Here is a 21042-nt window from a genome sequence, read left to right as displayed (position 1 = left end):
ACTACAGGCTCCACTGAAGCTGTTGATTAGTGACACATCTATTAAAGAGTGACTCAGGTAGAGCAATGGAAACTGATGGTTCTGCTACATGAATGACATACACATAAATGATTTCTCATTATTTACCCATATGCAACTCAGAACAGATATTTTGCTGTGAAAATGGGAACATTTGGCTCTCTTTACCCCTTCATCTTTTCACCCATGCCATCTCCCAGTTGGGACATAAAACTAGATTAGAGTTCCAGACCTAAAAGAAATGTAATAACAAGTGAACTTATGAACAGCACTCCCCTCACAATGTTGTATCATGTTTGTTTCATACATTGAAGCATCTTTCCCCCCTTTTTTTTAAGTCCCTCTGGCTTTTAGTGGCCTAGTTGATTGTCTGACACTGTCCACCTGGCCAGATGTTAGCTAAAGCTGAAGTTAAACTCTGTCTTCTAAGTATGTGGCCTGCTAAAGACAAAGCTGAACTATGCCTTCAAGCAACCATTGGTGATGACTGCACCCTATAAAAACCCAGTATTTTATCAAATGCTCCACAAAGCGTTGAAAAGCACTGGGGTTGCTATGAAAAGCTATGGAAAGGTTAACTCAATCCTTGTAAGGCCACGTACTGTGATGATGATACTATCGGGTATTATACTAGTCCCCAAATGGGTTGGAGACTATCCAGAATTGCATATAGACCCTAACAAAACCTAATTTTGGAAATATTATTTCCTGTTACTCAGAATACTTTTTGTCTTGTATTAAACATGCCCATTTTATGTGAACTTTCAGAAATATTATGTTGGTTCAGATAGTTACAGAAGGAAAACGGTTTCCAAAAACTTCAATGTTTCTTTGATCCAATAAAAAGATGATTACTTTCTTGTTGCTTCAACAAGGGTAATTTTCTCTTGAACTGCCCTTCTAATTTTCTCTTGAAACCACCCTATTCCCTGTCCATGTCCAGTTGAGGGGTAGAATATCAGATTTGTTTGTATTATAATGTATTAAAGGGCTCTGATGGCGAAGTGTTTAAGACTTCTTCCTGTTGTTCTATAGGCCTAACTTTAAATCTTACCCCAGACTTGTATGAAAGGGAGCCCCTGTCAAGCCCAGTTAGAAATAGGAACCTGATCAGCTTGCCTGGAGAGTCAGAGGTAGCTGGATGTGAACACTAGTCATAGCATTCCCTTGTGTGCCATTGACCAAAGAAACTGGACCAGTGGCTATTCTGTGGCTCAGGTGAACCATAACTGACTATGGGCTGCTGGTAAATTACTGTTCTTGGCACTTTGTCTGAATGATACTTTCTTCAGTTTGTTAGACCAATGGTTCTCAATCTTCTTAGCCTCCAGGCAATGATCAGTAACTTTTGTGAACTGAGCAGCACCCTATTTCAAAAACGAATGTATTCATTAACAGTGCTTATCTCCTTGGAGAGGGCTGGGGTAGTGGGAGGGAAGCACTTAACCCTCACTTAACCCTCACACCTGTTTATGTCCTCATACCTCAAAGCAATTTTCAAAAGATCCTCAACACACTTATTAAGAATCACTATGCTAGACTCAGTGAGGTGGGTTCAGTACTTTCTTTTTGAATCCACTACCAACAAAAAAGCAGCTTGAAATAATAGTACGTTTAAAAAGGGTTAGTGGTATAGATTTTAATTGCATGTAACCTTGTGACACGCAGGCAGCAGCAGTGGCGGCAGCAGCCGATTCAAGAGAATTCAGCGGAGTAGGTGGCATAGCTGGATTTTCTGAAAGTTCTTCTGAAGCATCAAAGTTGAGTTCAAAGAGCGCTAAAGAGAGGAGGAACAGAAGAAAGAAAAAAAAGCAGAAGGAGCAATCTGAAGGAGAGGGGAAGGATGAGGAAGAATTTCACAAATCTGAATCAGAAGACAGTATCAGAAGGAAAGGCTTCCGATTTTCTATTGAAGGCAACAGATTGACATACGAAAAGAGGTTCTCTTCTCCCCACCAGGTACAGTGAAAGTATCAGTTAAATTCAGTATGTATTGCATCATAAGCTGTTTGTCATGGAAACTGCTGTAAAGTAAGCTACTAAAATTAATATCCTTATTCTTGCAGAAGGTGCCACAGAAACCATTACAAAGGTTTAGGAACCAATCTAGTTTAAATACTTGAATTGACAGATTATTTGGTTAGAATATGAGGGACTTTGTTTTCATTAAAAATCAAAAAATGAACCCACATGGTGAAAAAATATGTCATTTTTCATACATTTCTTCCTTAGATTTAGTTTTGCCCATCATATCTATTTACAATGCTGCAACGGAGTTCTTTTATAGCCTGCAGCTTTTATCATATCAGTATTCTCTGTGCATCTCCCCACTGGTTCCCTTTTCCTTATTGCACCAATTGTAAGTTATTTATATTCACCTTCTAGCCCTTCCTAATCTACATCACTCTACTTATCACATCTAATTCACAATTAGTGCACAAGCAAATACCTTTAGGCTAAGTATAGAGAGTCAAAAAGCCCCAGGATAAATCTTTTTAATTTTTCCAGGTTTCTCTAAACTGCATAGATCAAACCAATAAGCAAGTGAACTCATGTTCATTTTTGAAACCAGAAAGGCAGCCAGACCACTGCAGTGGCCCATACCAGTAGCCACGGTGCAATAAAGCATGCCTCCCAGCCTGCTGGCCGCTGCCAAAAGCACACAAATACCACTAAGCAGGGCTCATCCTTGATTGGCTCACCCAGCACACTCCCCACAAACACTTGTGGTCCCCCTCAGGGGAAAACAGCCCCTCCAGCTGGCGGCTGGCCAGGTTCCCTAGTCTCAAAGTGGGTTCCCCGTCCCTGGCAGGGTCCCCTCAGCCCGGCCTCTGGTGCAGATAGGGGATTCCCCTGTCCTGTTTCCAGAATTAATATTAGACTTTAGGGCTTGGGGAACCCACCTCCCACTCCTTCTTCAGCACCAGACCCCGTCTGGGTGTTGCCCAGGGTGGGGGTAGGGAAGCCTGCAGTGGGGGCTTAAGTCCGCCCACCCAGAACCAGGCTGGAGTCCCCAAGGCAAGCCTCCTCCTCAGCCTCCAGGCCAGCTGAGGAGAGGGTGAGGGAAGAAACCCACCCCTCTGGTCTGGCACTGGACCCACAGCCAGGTGCCTCCCGGTGCAGTGGGGGGAAGGCAAGCCCACAATGGAGGCTTGATATCCCCTGCCTGGAGTAGGGAGCTGGGAGCCAGGAACCAGTTTGCAGTCCCCCCGCCATGCTCCCTCCTCCATCAGCCCAGAGGCTGAGAAGTGGGTGTAGCTCGGGGGACTCCAGCCCAGCTCCTGGCTCTGGGCAGTGGAGTCAAGCCCCTGCTGTGGGGTTCCCCGCCTTTCTCCTCCTCCCCCCACACTGGACTGCAGCTGGTTTGGGTCCAGTGCCAGCTGGGCAGGCGGGGAGTGGATTTTCCCCCCATTCCCTCCTCAGCTGGCCTGGAGACTGAGGAGGGGGCATGGCTCAGGGACTGCAGCCTGGCTTCCAGCTCTGGACAGGCAGAGTAAAGCCCCTGCTTCAGGCTTTCCCACCTTCATGCTGGGTAGCACCTGGCTGGGGGCCTGGTGCTGGGCAAGTGAGGGCTTCCCCCACCCTCTCAACCAGCCAGAAGAGTGATAGTGCTCTAGCTAGGGAACAGAGGGGTAGAGCACACCCTGGTCCCCTGGAGCAGACAGCACAATCCAGGGCTGCCAAGAATCCTGGGATGCTGGGGAACTGAGTTAACTTGAACTTGGAGGGAATCTGGGACAGAAGTTCAGTAAACCGGTTTGACCTAAATCAGTGAAGCCTGATACTACATTCAGCCAGGTTTATCTTAAACCAGTTTTGGCCATTTTGAAAGCTGTTTAAGTGCACTGAACTTCTGTTCTGTTACAGGTTTAAACCTACTCCTGATCACTTAAACTGGTTTATCTGCAACTTCTGTCCCTAGCCCTAATGAATAAAAGGTCATATAGAAACCAACCAGGCAGCAATAAAAAGTACACATGCTTTTATACTAATGTTGGAAGTGTAACATCAAAGGTGAGGGAACTTGAATGCTTAGTAGTAAATAATGATATTGACATAATAAGTATCTCTGAAACATGGTGGAATGAGGAAAATCAATGGGATGCTGTAATAGGTACAAATTAAACAGGAATGATAGAGCCGGCATACTGGTATAGGAGCGGCACTCAACATCAAAGACTGCACTAAAACAAAAAGGTTAGATTTTTCAACTGATAAGAGAGGTATTGAGGTATTGGAGAATATCTTTGTGTATAGAAATCCTGGGTTCAGGGTTTCAATAGAAAAAAAAGTATGTCTAGGAATATACAGTCAACCCCCAGACAGGGACAGCAGCAGTAAGTTAGAAATGCTAGGTGAGTGACAGCAGAAAGTGGAGTAATAATGGGTACTTCATCTATCCACAAATAGACTGGGTCAACCTAACGTCAGGCCAGGATGCACAGACCCAATTTCTTGATGTTATAAAAGATTGCTTCCTGGAGTAGCTAGTCCTGGAACCTACAATAGGAAAAGTTATTCTTGACCTAGTCCTAAACAGTGCATAGGACTTGGTGCAAAGGGTAAGTGTTACTGACTGGCTCAGCAAGTGATCACAATGCAACTGGGATTGACATCCATGTAGGAGGGGAAAAAATCTACCATACTAGCTTTTAACTTTAAAAAGAGAGACTATATTGAAATGAAGTGGCTAGTTAGGCAGAAGTTAAAAGAGTCCCCCTGAAGAGGTAAGGAAGTTTCAGACAGGTTGGGAACTGCTTAAGAACACCATATTGGAGGCACAAAGCAAATGCATACTGCAAATCAAAAAACAACAACAAAAAAAACAAACAAAAAAAAGGAAAGCAGACCAAAAGAAAGCCAGCATGATTTAATGGTAAAGTTGCAGAGGTAATGTGCAGAAAAAGGCTTCTTTCAAAAGTGGAAGTCTAATCCTAATGAAGAAAATAAAAAAAGTATAAACACTAGGAAGGCAAATGCAAAACTGAAATAAGACAAGCTAAGAGAGACTTTGAGGAGAAACTAGCTAGAGACACAAAAGGTAACAATAAAAATTTATTGAAGTACATTAGAAGAAAAGATCTGCTGACGTTAGCTGGGCCTTTGGATGATCAAGGTGTAAAAGGGAGGCTAAAGGATGGCAGGGCCATTGCTGAAAAATTAAGTGCATTCTTTGCATCTGCATTCACTGTGGAAGATGTTAGGGAAATTCCATCACCAGATCCACTCCTGTCTAGGGACAAGTCAGTGGAGCTGCCCCAAATTAAAGTTTCAGTAGATGAGACTGTAGAGGAAATTAATAAACTAAACAGTGGTGGTCACCAGACATGATTGCATTCATACTAGGGTCCTGAAGGAGTTCAGATTGGAAATTGCTGAACTCCCAGCCTATCACTAAAAGCAACCTGGGTATCAGAGGACTGGAGGGTTGCCAAGTGGCTCCATATTTTAAAAAAGCCCTGGAGGGGACATGGAGTACTACAGACCAGTGAACCTAACTTCCGTTCCTGGAAAACTGGTAGAAACAATAAAAAAGAATTATTTAGCACATGGATGAACATGACTTGCTGGGGAAGAATCAACAGCTTTGACAAAGCGTAATCATGTCTCACCAACCTACTAGAGTTTTTTGAGGGTGTCAAGAAGTGGGTGGATTGGGGCAATTCCTTTGACATAGCATACTTGGACTTCCAACAGTTCTTTGACAAGAACTTCATCAGAGACTCTTAACTAAGGTAGTCATGGGATTATAGGGGATGTCCACTTGTGGATTAGAAATCGACTCAAAGATAGAAAACAAAGTGTGAATATAAATGGTCAGTTTTCAGGATGAAAAGAAGTAAACAGTGGGGTCTCCAAGGGATCTGTGTTGGGACCAGTGCTGTTTAACATATTCACAAATGTTCTGGAAAAGGAGGCGAGTGACAAGGTAGCTGAATTTGTCAGTGACACAAAACTATTCAAAGTGGTAAAGACCAAGGCAGACTGTGAGGAACTACAGAAGGATCTGCCATAATTGAATGAATGGGCAACTAAATGGCAGATTCAATTCAAAGTAGATAAGCGTATGTGATGCACGTGGGCAAAATAGCGAAACTATACCTACTGTATGATGTGCTTTGCATTAGTTGTTACCACACAGGAAAGAGATCTAGGCGTCATTATGGACAATTTGCTAAAAACATTAACTCAGTGCTCAGCAGCCATCAGAAAGGACAAACAAAATGTTAGGGATTATTAAGGGAAAGCACAACAGAAAATATCATCATGCCCCTTTATAAATCTATGGTACATCCATACCTTGAATACAGTGCCCAGTTCTGCTCCCCACATCTAAAAAAGGATCTAGAAAAACTAAAGAAGGTCAAGAGAAAGGCAACAAGGAGATTAGTGTTATGGAGGGGCTTCCATATGAGGCAAGACTAAAAAGGCTAGGCCTATTCAATGTAGAAAAGGGATGCTTGAGGGGGGACATGATAAGGATGTACGAAATATTAAATGGCAAAGAGAAAGTAAATAAGGATTTATTTACTCTCTCACAAAATTAAACTAGTAGATAGTAGGTTTGAAACTAACAGAAGGAAATTATTTTTCACACAGTAGACAAATCTACACATGTACTCCACTGCACAGTTGGTACTGCACAGTCATTTGCTTAGCCATACCCATCAGTACTGCTCAGTCCCAGTGGTGCATGGGTCATTTCTAACCCTACTGCGTAGTAGCGGCGGCATCACAGTTAGTACCTGCCAACTACATCGCTGGAACTTGTTGCTACAGTGACATAGATAGCATCTTGTGAAGATGAGCCCCATGTGTAATTAAAGTATGAAATTCATTCAACCTGATGTTGTGGAAGATGACAGTTTATCTAGATTGAAAAAAGGGATCGTACAAATTCTTGGAGGAAAGGAGCATTCGTAACTATTGAGTATGGGAGTTAGGGATAACGCCTCTGAATCAGAACTTCTTAGACCTTAAATACTGCAGGCTGCAAGTAAGAGAGGAACAGTGGGGAAAAAAACTCTGGTCATACCCAGTTCGCTTTCCCTTTCAGCATCCAGTCTCTGCCACCATGTGACATAAAATACTGGGCAAAATAGACCTATGGTCTAACCCAGTAAATGGCAGTTTTTATGTTCTTAACCGCTACCTCTAACTGGTCCATGCCAGAATCCATAACTCACTTCTTAAAATTTCAAAATGGCATCTTTGGGTTGTCTACCACACTGCCTTCCTGCTAGAAAGAACTCCCTGTAAAAATCCACAAAGCCACATCACTTTTCTTGAAATGTCTCCATAAATCTCTCGTTTGCCATGATTCCTAAAGAAAACTTGACAGTGGTGAGGCCGCTGGTGAAATGAGACCATTGCCTAGTGTGCTGGCCAATAGGGCCCTGTCTACATGTTATATCTATTATACAATTACCTGGTTATTTGTGCAATAAAATTAGACTGGCTACATGTTCAAATTAACTATGATTCCCTAAAAAGGTTCAACCATACATAAAGTTATAGCTGGAAAATAACTTGTAACTGATATCTATTCAGCTTTAATTTGCATGTATAGGCAGTGCCCCTGTGGCTGGGAAACCAGCCGCTGGGTGCCTCATGCACCCCCTGCACCAGCACTAAGATGTGATGGGACTTAATGCATGATCCCACAGTAACATCTCTTGCCATGTGTGGCATGGCAGGAAGTGCGAGTGTGTGGTTTGTGCATTACATCCTGTCGCACTTTTACCTGCACCTGTAGAGGGGCCAATATTGTTTCACTGTCCTTTTGTTGTCCTGGTGGTCCACATTGGTTAGTTCTCATGTATCTTGTATTTAGATTGTAGTTATGCAGCAGGGGCACAAAGTGGTTTTGATCCATTACTAAAGCTCTTAGGCATAACAACAAGAATACATAATCAACAACATCACTTCCTTCAGTGTCTGTGTTTTCTTGCAACTCAAAATTGACCTAATACTGCATGTTTAATACACTTGATCAGTTAGGATAAAAGAAGATGGTATGACTACAGAAGGGCAGTGCTTCTAATTGTATCAACATAATAAATACAGGTCATACACAATTGTTCAAGTCAACAGAATGATTCATGTGAGTAAAGGTAAACACATACCTAAATAAAAGTCTGCAAGACTGGGGCTTTCTTTGGGGCTCTTCAAAAAACAAACCCATGTGAGTATATTTACTCAGATCAGCTACCCCATTAAAGTCAGGTTGTCCAGGCAGGTAAATTTACTCACAGATAGATTCATGTTTTTGCAAGTTTGGATCCTGGTTAGCACTTTCCTAAGGAAATGAAAATATTAAAAGACGCTGAGATCTGTAGGACTGGAGTCTGTGTGAATACCATCCAGGAAAACATTAATATTCTTTAAACTGAGATGTAATTAGCAGTTGCCTATAGACACAAACTGGGGCCTAATAAAACTCTTTATTTGTTCAACCATGCAAACCAGCACAAAGTGAGTGTAATGTAATTCCATTTGAAGTTGTATTAATTTAAGTATATTCTGTAGTAAAACATGCAGAGTGGTGGAGGAAACAATTACATTAAACAGCAGTTTTTACTATAATCCAATTGATTTTATTTTTTTAAATGTCAAAATATCTCTGGTCTTTGTCAATCACAAGTGTGTTCTCTGTTTAATCATATTCCTAAGACACCTACATGCATACTTCTAAGTCACCTACATGTGTGTTTTGAGGGAGAAGTTCAGGGAGGGAGTTAGAGTTTCCTTCCTTGTAGATGACCACAACCTCTACAACACTATTTCTCAATAAAATACATTATTTTATATTTCAAAGATTGTTGGCTAACGATTGTATTCTTTTATTTGTCTACAGTCTTTGCTGAGCATTCGTGGCTCCCTTTTTTCCCCAAGGCGTAACAGCAGAGCAAGTCTTTTCAGCTTCAGAGGTCGAGCAAAAGATGTAGGATCAGAAAATGACTTTGCTGATGATGAGCACAGCACTTTTGAAGACAATGAGAGCAGAAGGGATTCTCTCTTTGTTCCACACAGACATGGTGAACGACGCAACAGTAATATTAGCCAGGCCAGTAGGTCATCCAGGACTATACCACCACTTCCAGCAAATGGGAAGATGCATAGCACTGTGGATTGTAATGGTGTAGTTTCTTTAGTTGGTGGACCTCCTGCTCTGACATCACCTACTGGACAACTACTGCCAGAGGTAATACCTGATAAAGCAGCACTGGTGGCAATCTAAAGGTGTGTGTAGATGAAACAGGGGCCCTAAATTGAAGCGGTGGATTTTTAAAACCACCACTTCAATTTAGGGCCCTTTAAACCTCCATGTTTGTACACACAACTCACATTTACCTGCCTCTCCAGTGGTGAGGAGGGGGGAGCAAGCTGCCAGCGGGTGGAGAGGTCACTGGGCTGTGCGGGGTGCTCCACAGCAGTGGCACCCCACCCCCCCAGGCAACAGACCGCAGGCACCTGGCTTGGGCAGTCCCCAGCTCACGCAGGCTCCAGGGGGAGGGTGGGAAAATCAGACTTGCCACTTTTCTTGGGCAGAGCCTGCCTTCTCAGGCTGCTGCAAGGCTGCCTGCAGGGCTTCCTGCAGAGCCCCTGAGCTGCACGGAGCCCTTTGCTTCATTCTGCAGGTGTAGGGGCAGCAAACTAAAACTCCTCCTCAGAGTTCTGGTTTGCTGAGCCCCAAGTCATTTAAGGCACATTACACCACCAAATTTCCTCCAGTGGCTGAAATTAATGCACGTTATGCCACTGAGGCATGCAAAGACTGACACCATTAAAGTGGTGCAAAAGCATTTAGCCCACTTTAAAGTGTCGTGCACACATGTCCCTTGTTTCGTTTACACATGACCTAAAAAGTTTGCAATAGTTCTGATATGGTAGCTTTTTTTCTGTGCACTAGCCAAGGTTTGTACAAAATGAAATCTCTAGGGAATGATCCCTGGTTGGCCACACTTGGAATGTTTCTGCATTTTGTAATACTTTTAATGTAGTCTGTTAAATAGGATAAAAACTCAGGTTTTTTTCTAGCCATCTTAAACTATATATATGAGAATAAATGTTAATCCTTGTAATGACATGTTATTACCTATAACAATCATTGATATAAAATGCTAAACTATTTAATAGATACAATACAATATGCAAAATATATGACTTTATTATGCATCCGGGCTATCATTATACTAATTGAAGATTTAATTGGGAAGTGCTATACTCATATGTCAGATATAATGGCAAAAGTTACAAAAATAATAAATAAATTATATGAAGCTAATGGAACAAACTAAACTCAGGTGCAATTATCATTAACCATATGTAGCACTCTTGAAGAAACAGTATATCTTAGTTGGATAGCATTACTCTTAGTTCAGTATACTTACAGGAAATATACTTAGTTCAATATACTTACTCTTAGTTTAGTTATATTTTATATAGATTTCAAGACTTTCAGATAATTCTTGTCCTTTTATGTTGGTTTCAAAATGTAGATGTTAACAAACTTTAGAAACTTAATCTATTCCAAGAAAACATGTATACCTCATGAACATACAAAGTTGTCTGTGTATCCTGTGCATAGGCATATTCATAAAAAGTATGTCCACTTAATTATAAATATAAATGGCAATTTAAATGATAAATTACAAAGCTCAATATAAATTTTTGTGGAACTTTTTCAAATTTTAATAATTACATTTTGAATACAAATAAAAACATAAATTAAAATGTAATTAGTAAAATGTCATTAAAGTAAAAAATGGAGACAGACATGAAAAATCAATGTCTAAGTACCAGTTCAGCAAAGTATTTAAGCACATACTCAGCAAATTATTTAAGAATATGAGTAATCCTTACGTGGTTCATGCATTTAAAGATAATCATTCCGTATAGAAGTAGAACTCGCATGAAATCAGTGTGCAGAAGATAAGAACTTGTCTGACCTTTATTTTCCTTGAAATGAACACTGTTTTATAGGACTGGTACAGAAGTGCTTAATCCTCAATACATGGGTCAAATTTGGCCCATGATGCTCCTCATGGGTCCATGGGGAGCCCTGCAGGACATGACCCTATGCATTAGATTGGACATGTGAGACCAGATTCAGGCCCCAAGTATGGGCCCCAGTATAAGGCCCCAAATCTGGCACCCAGGACTGGGAAGAGGCACTGCAGGGCCCAGAGCCTGGTCCTATTATGCAGGACCCTGGTGTCTAACCCCAGTTTGCAGGGACCAGCTTATTCCATGTGGAACCTGGTCGTGCAGTGCCTCTCACCTGGTATGTGGAGCCAAAAGGTTGAGCATCTCTGGACCAATGCAATACTTACTTTTTAAGTCAACACACATAATTATAACCCATTTTATCATCACTTTATTTTCAGGGCACCTCTACAGAAACAGAATTAAGAAAGAGACGTTCAAGTTCTTACCATGTTCCTATGGACTATTTAACAGATCCCAGTGCAAGGCAAAGAGCAATGAGTATAGCCAGCATGCTCACAAATACAATGGAAGGTATGTGGTGTGGTATGTTTGGTATAACTAGGTATGTTTCCTTGTAACTGATTTTGTGAGGCAATAAATATAATCATTTCCATTAATATCTGGATAGAGGAAGCTCCACAACACTTGAAGTGTCTCTATTAGAGTTTATAGGGAAAAAATTATCTTATGGTTAAAATAAAATACAATGAGTTTTGAAATTAGGCTTTCATTCCAAAATCTCTTGTCGATTTCCTGTTTGTTTTTTGAGGTGTTTCATAGTTTCTAGGGTTGGAAAGGACCTGAACAGATCATCAAGTCTGACCCCCTGCCCTGGGCAGGAACGAGTGCTGGGATCATAATACCCCAGCCAGATATCTATCCAACCTCCTCTTGAAGACCCCCAAGGTAAGGGAGAACACCACCTCCCCTGGGAGTCCATTCCAGAGCCTGGCAGCCCTAACCGTAATGCCTCCTGATATCAAGTCTGAACCTGCTCTCAATCAATTTGTGGCTGTTATTTCTTGTTATCCCAGGTGGTGCTTGGGGGAACAGAGCCTCACTTATTTTCTGCAGATCCCCCTGTTGAGTTTATAGACAGCCACCAGATCCCCTCTCAGTCTTCTCTTGTGGAGGCTGAATAGATTCATGCCCTTTAGTTTATCTTCATAGGGCCTGACCTGCTGCCCCCTGACCATGCAAGTTGCCCTTCTCCAGACCCTCAATGCTAGCCACATCCCTCTTGAAGTGCAGCACCCAGAACTGGATGAAGTACTTCAACTGCAGCCTGACCAGCACTGCATAGAGGGGAAGAATCACCTCCCTGGACCTCCCTTTCATATCGTATCAATGCTGGACTTTTGTGTAACATTTCTCACCCTGGTTGGTCCAGTTGTAGTTCCACAAGTCACAATCATATTGAAAAGCTGGCTTGAAGAGCCACTGGTTTTCTAGCTACCAGTTCTCATCAAATCTTCAAATTTGCAATGTTTATGCTTGCATTGTTACCATTGCTACATCTAGGAGAGCTATGTCAATAATAGCAAATGTGTGAATGTGTATAAAGAAAGTCTCAGTAGTACAGTGCATAATTTGATAAATTTTAAAGTTGACATACCATATTTACTTGAATATAAGATGAGGTTCCTCCCCCCAATAAGGGGAAAAGTCCCTCATCTTATATTCACACATGAAGCAGAGCGGGGAGCAGGCAGCTACTGCAGCTCTGACTCTGGCCCTGAGCCCAGGTCAGGGCCAGTGTCAGACCCATGGCAGCCTCCTGCCGCTCTTCCACTTCCCATCTGCAGCTTCTGCACCCCCCTCTCTCTCCCTCTTACTGCCAGGCATAGCTTCTCTCTGGCTTAGGCTGCAATCTCTCCTGGGCATGAAGTACATGGAAATGCCTTCCCCTGCCCAGCCAGCAGCACCGCTACATTGCCTGCCCAGCCACTCAGCAGCACTAGCATCACTGCCTAGCCAGGCAAGAGTGATCTTTCACATGCTGTAAGGTGGGGGAGACGGGCCAGAGACTGGGAGGACTTTCAGGGGAAAAGGAAGAGACTGGAGGAGGCAGGCGGGTGAAGAGACAGAGACTGAGGAGCAGGAGAGAAGAGGACGAGGGACAGAGGCTGAAGGGAGCCGGGGGTAGGTGCATGCAGGGAGAAGAAGTGGGCATGGCAGAGGGCAGGGGGCCACCTGAATCCTCCCCTCTCCCAGACACTGCTCTCCCTGCTGTAGCAGTTGCGGGGGGAGGTTCAAGACAACCCTCCAATACTTAGTCTGTCACTAGGAAATGATAACAAATTCATAATTTTTCCATATATAGAATCTAATTATTGGGGAGGGTTCATATATTCAGGGCAACCTTATATTTGAGTAAGTACAGTAAAACTAACTTCATACCAGCAGTAGAAAACTAATTTGGCATTTATAAAATGAGTTAATATGTTTCACCCCTGAAGTTCTAGTCGACCCAAGGATCTCAAACCAACAGTAAAACATTAATGCATTTGTGTAAGACTTACAGAAAAAATCAGTTAAGTTATAAATATTTCACCATAGAAAAAAGTTGAAGCACCAACTGAGGCTTGCTTAGTCTGTAACAGGGCCAAAAATTTAAATGAACCGTTATAAATCACTGAGCTATGTATTATGTCCATAGAACCTATATGTGGGCACCTAAATAAGTAGTGTGATTTTTCAGAGATGCTGAACAACAACTCTTTTTGAAGTTAGTAGGTTCCTCAGTGTCTTTGAATATCAGATTGGATAGTAAATGTGAAGGCATAGCAGCTCTGACACATGGCCTTTGCTTCAATATATGGCTGTATTTCCCCTAAATCAATTACTTGTCTTAAACTGTGAATTAAGTAAATTTAAATATAAGTAAATCAAGTAGTCAAAATATGAAAATAAAACTAAGCAGAAAATAAAAGCCTTAATGAGGCACAAGCACACATTATGAGCAAAAATTCCAGATGTTGATTATAGAAAGAAGAACAAAGAAAAGAAGGGAAAACATAAAAATAGTTAAAAAGCAAATATGCCTTGGTGGAATAGAAGAATGGGGAAGATAAATGCTAAATTAAAATAAAATTTAACTGAAGGAATGAAAAGGAAAAAATGTTTTACAGCTAGCATTTTTTTTCACTAAACCTATGCTCTTTATCAAGGAGGTAAAATCAACACTTCAAACAAGGAAAACATTTCTTCTCCCTCAGACAGCTACCTGGCAAACCTGTACACATTGGCAGAGTTGGAGGTATTCAAAGATGACATCCAGAAGGTGGCAGTAGGACCTGTTCATCAGTTCAACCGATTACAGTGTTCTTGATTTGTTTCTGTCATACTGTGAATTTGCTTCCAAATAAGTTTTTAATATATATTCTTTGCCAAATAGATAATTTGGGGATCTTTTGTACTCTTATTTAAATTGGTTTTGCTATCCATGGCTCTTGTCAAATGCTCTTGCTATCCTTAGGTAGCAGAACAAATAAAACCAAATAGCATGGATCTCATGTGCCTCAAGACCCTCAGGGCAAAGGAAAATTTTAATGTGTTAAAAAGACAAAGCTAAAGGCATGTCCATTTTTTCGGTCCTTGTTTAGAGCTTGGATGTCAAACTTGATCTGCCCCTGCAGGCCAAATCTGGACCTTAGGGCTCCTTGCAGGTCAGATCTGGACCCAAAGACAGTGGCTGAGCAAGCAGGAGCAGCAGTGGCAGTGCAGAGGTTAACACAGAGGTCTCTCAAGCCCCTCTTCCCTTCCCCTTCCCCTGCTGCTTTGCTCTGCAACTAACATGTGTGCCCACCAACTCTCTGCCACAGAGAATTTGATGGCAGGCCCCACCCCCAGATTCCTGGCCCATGTACCAGCCCTGTGATCTAGTTTCAATGGCTCTTTGGGGCATATTAACAGGTGATAGATAGCAACAGGGCCTCCTGACTCTCCTCAAGGGAATACTGCCAGACCAGTAGACCACTCATTCTGGTAGTAGTTCTAGTTCTCCTGTTCTTGCCACAAGAATACTGCTAAAAACAGATAGGAAAATCCATACTCGCAGACACAGAAGCTACTGGATAAGAAATCAAAGACCAACCATTGCTAAATGAGCCTGTCTCTTATTCTGAGGGGCAAAAAAGAATTAATCCAAACTTACAATTTCATTAGTTTAGGATCAAACAGTTATGAATCCTGCTCATGTTTCCACCCTAGCCTTTCTTCTGGGAAAAGTGGTCTGCAGTATGGCCTCTCATAATCTGTCATTATTAACATCGACAGCACCAGCCTAGATAAATTAAATGATAAATGAAACTGCCTCCTAAACATGTGAAAAGATACCCCAACTCACAATAAAATAGCATGTGCTGCAAATCAATCTCCAGATATTTGTTATACTGTGTAAGAAGTTGATTGACTTGGTAATCATAAGAAGTAATGTGTAAACGCAGTGTTTACCCTTAAAGTTACAGAAAGAATGGAGACTGATGAATATGGACCACTCCCTTGTATGTTTTCCAGGGACAAGAAGGTCACAAGAATGCTACAGTACTCCTAGCCAAAGATGATGTTGAGCAGCTAATATTACTCACTGGAAAAACTCTTCCATTGTTTAGAACCCATCATGTCCAAGAAAATCCATGGCATACAATAGATACACAAAAAGCAGTAAAAACATACATCTGCAGAACAAATACATTTAGGATATGCACGCTACATTTCATAATTAATTATTGATTAAAATTAAAATTGATTATAATTATTCATTGTTTATAATTGCTAACTCTAATGTCTAATCTTGCCCTAAAAAGCACAGTAAAGATAAGAGCATAAGAATTGCCATAATGCTCAAGCTAGTGATTAATTTGGTGCCATGGCCTGTGATTTTTAGAATCTCACTAAACACCCACGTTAAATAGTAATTTGTCAAAGAGACTTCCTGAATGTACTCCTAGTTGTGTCATGTATGCATGGGACTATACCCCATACTTTTAAGAGAGAAATAATATTTTTTTAAACTTAGCACCTGGAAATCCTAAGCCATTCTGGAAGCAATGTCTAAAATCACACTTGTAAGAAGGCAATATTTTGGGGGCCTAGAACACAGAATGGATGCCATTCAAATAATTAACTAGTTCTTTTCCAGTTTCTACAGTTAAAGTAAGTCATGTTCAGCAGTAGTTGATAGGTGGATTCTGGCACTACCTGGTAGGTATCAGCTTGAATTACCTGTCCTATAAGGCTGAGAGGTCTGCCTTATAGCATGCCTATCACATTCAGGTTGTAGACATAATGTTTCTGAAGAAATAAATGTAAAGTAAGGACCGGATTGTTCTTTCTCCAAAGACAAGTTATAATAAATCCCAACCAGTGGTTCTAAGCCTGAGGTGTTTAGCAAGGTGCAAAACAAGAGCATGAAGACTGAGTCTGCCATGAACAGGCCAGGATGGACAAAGCCCAGAGTTTTGTGCCCTTTGCTAGTTTCGTGGTAAGAAGGTATCCGGCACTTTGCAAGGCATAAGAATATCACATTATTAGTCCTTTGTGGGCAAGGTGCAACTTGAAATATGCTACCTCTCCATATAAGTCAGGTTGCTGCTGTCATTTTCTTATTCAAGTTCTGTTTTACTATTTCAAATGCAGTTATGGGTGGTGATTTTATTTATTGAAAATTTATTACTCCTTTAGCGCCAGTGTTAGAATGTATTGGGTGAAGTAGCCTTTCTTAATTACTAACTTTTCTCTGACTGGACATTGCCTTGGTCTTACTGCTTTTACACAATGTAATGGATAAATCTGGGCAATGTTTAGATATTAAAACAATACCCACTTGATAAAGACAATACAGAATTAGACATTAAAATGTCCTTTACACTTTTCTCTCTAGAACTTGAAGAATCCAGACAGAAATGTCCACCATGCTGGTATAGATTTGCTAATACATGCTTGATCTGGGACTGCTGCACTCCATGGTTAAAAGTAAAACATATTGTAAATCTGATTGTGATGGATCCATTTGTTGATCTTGCTATAACTATATGCATTGTTTTAAATACTTTGTTTATGGCTATGGAGCATTATCCAATGACAGAGCAGTTCAGCGGTGTGCTTTCAGTAGGAAACCTGGTAAGTCTTTCAAAAACTAATGATGTGATATACAAATATATTTTTCTTATAAAGAGATATTGAGTAGCCTTCTTACTTTTGAAGGAAACTTTGAATAGATTTAAAGAAACTTGGGACTAATATGTCTTAAGTATAAGTAGTTAAGCTGTTCTGTATATCCCTTTTTTAATGCTGTGGTTGTAAAACTCTGAAACAGCACTTCTCCAGTTTTTTCTCTACAGCCTGTTGGAAAAGAGTTTAACTCAGTCCTTTTCATAAAAATACTACTAAATTAATGATCCAATAAAAAGCAGATACTAGGAAATAACTAATGTGGTATAATATTTAGGATTGTTATTGATTTAACTGAAAGTTTGGTAATCAGCATAATAAATTTCAGATAATCACTTTTGTGGATGCCTAGCTATTTGGATACAAAATCCATTATAATATAATTCATGGATTATAAAGCCAGAAGGGACTATACTGATGATCTAGATCAGTGATTCTCAACTAGCATGATACAAGATCCTTTTAAGGATGCTGCAGGATGTAATGGAATTTTAGCACTGCTAGGTGGGCCAACACCTACACTTGATTCACAAGATAAACCCAGACATTTCAAATAGGAATCTATAGTGCCATATTCTGACCCATTGTGTGTTTTCTGAGTTCTTTGCAAAATAAGAATTGCTCTATTATTTTTCTGTAGTCTAAAATAAGTGAAAGCTAAGAGCTAGCATTTTCTGAGGAGTACCTTGAGTCTAATGAGGGGTAGGTACTTTGAGTCCAAAAAGGTTGAGAACCACTGATCTAAACTGACTTTTGGCATAGCACAAACTGTTAAATACCCAATGATTCCTCCTTCAAGTGTAATAACATGGAGTGGAATTAAAGTATATCCATTAGCAAACTGGTCGAACAGTTAATTACTCATACTATTTAAAATGTGGGTCTTAATTTCACCTCTAGCAACAGAGTAAAGGTGGTTTTTGAACACAAATTAGCAGGAACAGTAAGAGTAGGTTCTATATGGCAGTCTTCATGCTTATTAGCAGGTTGAAATGAAGACAAACTTCCCTACTTTGCCTTTTTTCCATTTGTTATTAAAATGTTGAAAGGTACATTAAGCTTCCCTTCTAAAAATAACTGTTAAATCCAGAGTATGGAAATATTTGGAAGTCTACACATTTGTAAAAGAAACTTTTTTCCAAATGATAAGAATTGCTGGCAACATACAGCTTGACAAAAAGTGCTGCTGAGATAAAAACATTATCTGTAATGTAAAATATTTCTCAGTGTTGCTGGGGTAACAAAACTTACTTTTTTTAAAGGTATTTACCGGGATCTTCACAGCAGAAATGTTTCTTAAGATAGTTGCCATGGATCCTTATTATTATTTCCAAGAAGGATGGAATATTTTTGATGGTTTTATTGTGAGCCTTAGTTTGATGGAACTTGGTCTTGCAAATGTGGAAGGCTTATCTGTTCTCAGATCTTTCAGATTGGTAAATATTCTAATAACAATTCTCACTTTTATATTTCCTTTACTTTTACATTTTGCATTATATTTTATAAGCATGCCTATACTAATTATGTTTTAAAATTTTTGTTTGTATTTTATAAACCTGGTGTATGTAAATTTTGTCGCAGTTACAATTTATACACACTGAAGTTCTAACCCACTGAGTTTTACTATCAGTAGAAAGCAACTCTGAAAAAGTAAACTGCCAAAGTCATCTTACTTTAAAATCTCTTTTCTGTATCTTGATATTCATCTCTGTGTAGTGAGTACCAGGTGTTATCTGACTCTCTAAAATAAGGTTTAAGTAGGTCTTTAATAATAAATTCAGTCATCAATTTGACAGAGTTAGAGATATGAAAAACTACAATTTGTCACAGAGTCATATTTTTCAAGAATAGAAGTCTATTTCTGTACATTTATTCATTGCAATTTATATGTTTCATTTCCTGAAATAATCTATTAGATTTTTCTTCATTGGCTTCTCCTGGCATGATCTCTTTGATTAATTGGACATTTAGCATGTTTGCTAACATGACAAAAACAAAATAATTATTTGTGTGTGACAGCTGTATAAATTGTCCTTAAAAGATTTTTCCCTTCCCATCCAGACTCCTAAGAAATGACTCTTAGGTCCTTGGGAGATATTAAGCTTACAAATGTCCTGGTGCATGGGTTGACAAGGGCTAGATGGAGAGAATCACTGGGGTTCCCCAAGGAAATTTAAAACTATGTGCCATGCAGCACATGCTGATCTGTCTAGTTGTGCATGTTTAAATTTCCTGGGTGGGGAGACTCTATGAGCTCCCCCTCCTGGCACCTACCAGCCCACACGCTGGGCAGCTCAAGCAGGTGTGCCTGGCATATTTATTTTAATTTCCAAAAGTGAAACCCACTGGCTGCATGGTGAATGGGTATAAACTTCCCAGTGCACATGAAGCCTGGGATCATGATCCTGGGCTCTACACACACTTGTAAGTTGAAAGGACACCGGCTGAAGTAAGGCATCAGGTGCTGGTTTCCAGTGCGGGTGTCCCTGCAGCAGTCATGCAATTGTGATCCATCCTTGATTCCAAAAGTCACATGTCTTGTAATGTCTGTGTGTGATTGTTGGGATCTGGGATCATATCCCATCACACTATTAAATGAATGTCTTCCAGTGCTCTTCATGGTCAGAGAAAGCTCAGGTTACAATTTCTATGATTTTATCCAATCATAGGCAATATGTCAATGAGTGCTTTTGTGCAGGTAAACATAATCTGTGGTAACTTGCCAGGTTCTGGAATGGAGTCATTCCTACCAGCTTTTTAAAATCAAGAATATTTTGACCCTAATGCAGATAATTTCATACTGATAAATCAAAGCAGCAATGACTTTTACCTTAATTTTAGCATCATGGTTTGCAAAGATCCAAAAAATATAACTAGAGATTGCTGGTCGATACAATGGGTCATCCCTGAGTGGGATTTCTCAAAATTTTTCCCCAGAATTTGCTTTTGAGGACATAGAGTCAATAATCAGACACAATGCATAATTATGTGTCATTCCTAGAACATAGCCAAATATTCCTGTCGCTAAATAAGTACAAGCAATATGCTGAAAACTGACCCCAGTTTTCACTCTAGATCTGTGTGTGCATACTATGCAAACAAGCCTCAGAGACCATTGCTGAAAGACAAATTTCTAAAATATCAAATTGCACATCATTTTAGGTCCTTTAAAATATCCATCAGTGCTATGCAAAAGCAAGAAATAACTTTCTTTGAAAGAAATGGAGTTTCCTCTTTGGCAAAGAAAGAAGAAAATAATCTTCTTCCTGGGCAAAAGAAAATGCAGTTTTTAAAATCATTTAACATGAAGGATACAGAAAAAATGGAGAAAGGAGAATTGAAGTCCTCTTCTAGTTGCTTATTACGGTAGACTTGATGGACAGCCAAGGAATGTCCATTGCACCTGCAAAAAAAGCATTAGATCTCCTGCAGCGGGGGTCCCTCCTTCCTCCAGACTTGGGCAGTTCAGCAATCATTTTTATTTTGCCCCATTGATGCTTTCTGGCATTGAGAGTATGTAACCAGGAAATGTCATTGATTAATCTGGTTAAATAATATATATCTGATGTGAGAGGAAATAGGAAGCTTTGTGTTCAGGACTTTATTTGGAAAGTGCCCAGGATAATGGTCCCTTTGTCCTCTAGATGATCTAGGAATGCAAACAATAATAGCCACAAAATTCTAGTTATCTCAGCAGCACTAGAATTTCTCTAGAGGGTTAAATGTTGTTTATGGAAAAATGGATAGGATCCTTAATAGTGTTCTTTAGCCCAGCATAACAGACTCCTCATCTGAATTTCTTCAGGTGTCAATGTTAGTCAGAATGACAAAATAGATAACTCTATGAAAGGCCTTTGT

General features: G+C 40.2%; 1 protein-coding gene across 2 annotated transcripts in view; it reads left to right on the top strand.

Annotated features, from left to right (window-relative positions):
* Positions 1–21042, top strand: part of SCN2A (sodium voltage-gated channel alpha subunit 2) — a 99439-nt gene that overhangs the window by 25334 nt on the left and 53063 nt on the right. For both annotated transcript variants that reach the window (XM_090045591.1, XM_090045590.1), the window contains 5 exons: positions 1687–1977; positions 8876–9223; positions 11409–11541; positions 16895–17133; positions 18447–18620. In XM_090045591.1, the coding sequence (XP_089901717.1) occupies positions 1687–1977; positions 8876–9223; positions 11409–11541; positions 16895–17133; positions 18447–18620 (1185 nt within the window). The remainder of the gene's footprint in view (positions 1–1686; positions 1978–8875; positions 9224–11408; positions 11542–16894; positions 17134–18446; positions 18621–21042) is intronic.

This window comes from Crocodylus siamensis, chromosome 4 (assembly GCF_052110815.1).
Source record: "Crocodylus siamensis isolate JL-2025a chromosome 4, ASM5211081v1, whole genome shotgun sequence".
Classification (NCBI taxonomy): Eukaryota; Metazoa; Chordata; order Crocodylia; family Crocodylidae; genus Crocodylus; species Crocodylus siamensis.
This window is presented reverse-complemented; position numbering and strand designations above follow the sequence as displayed.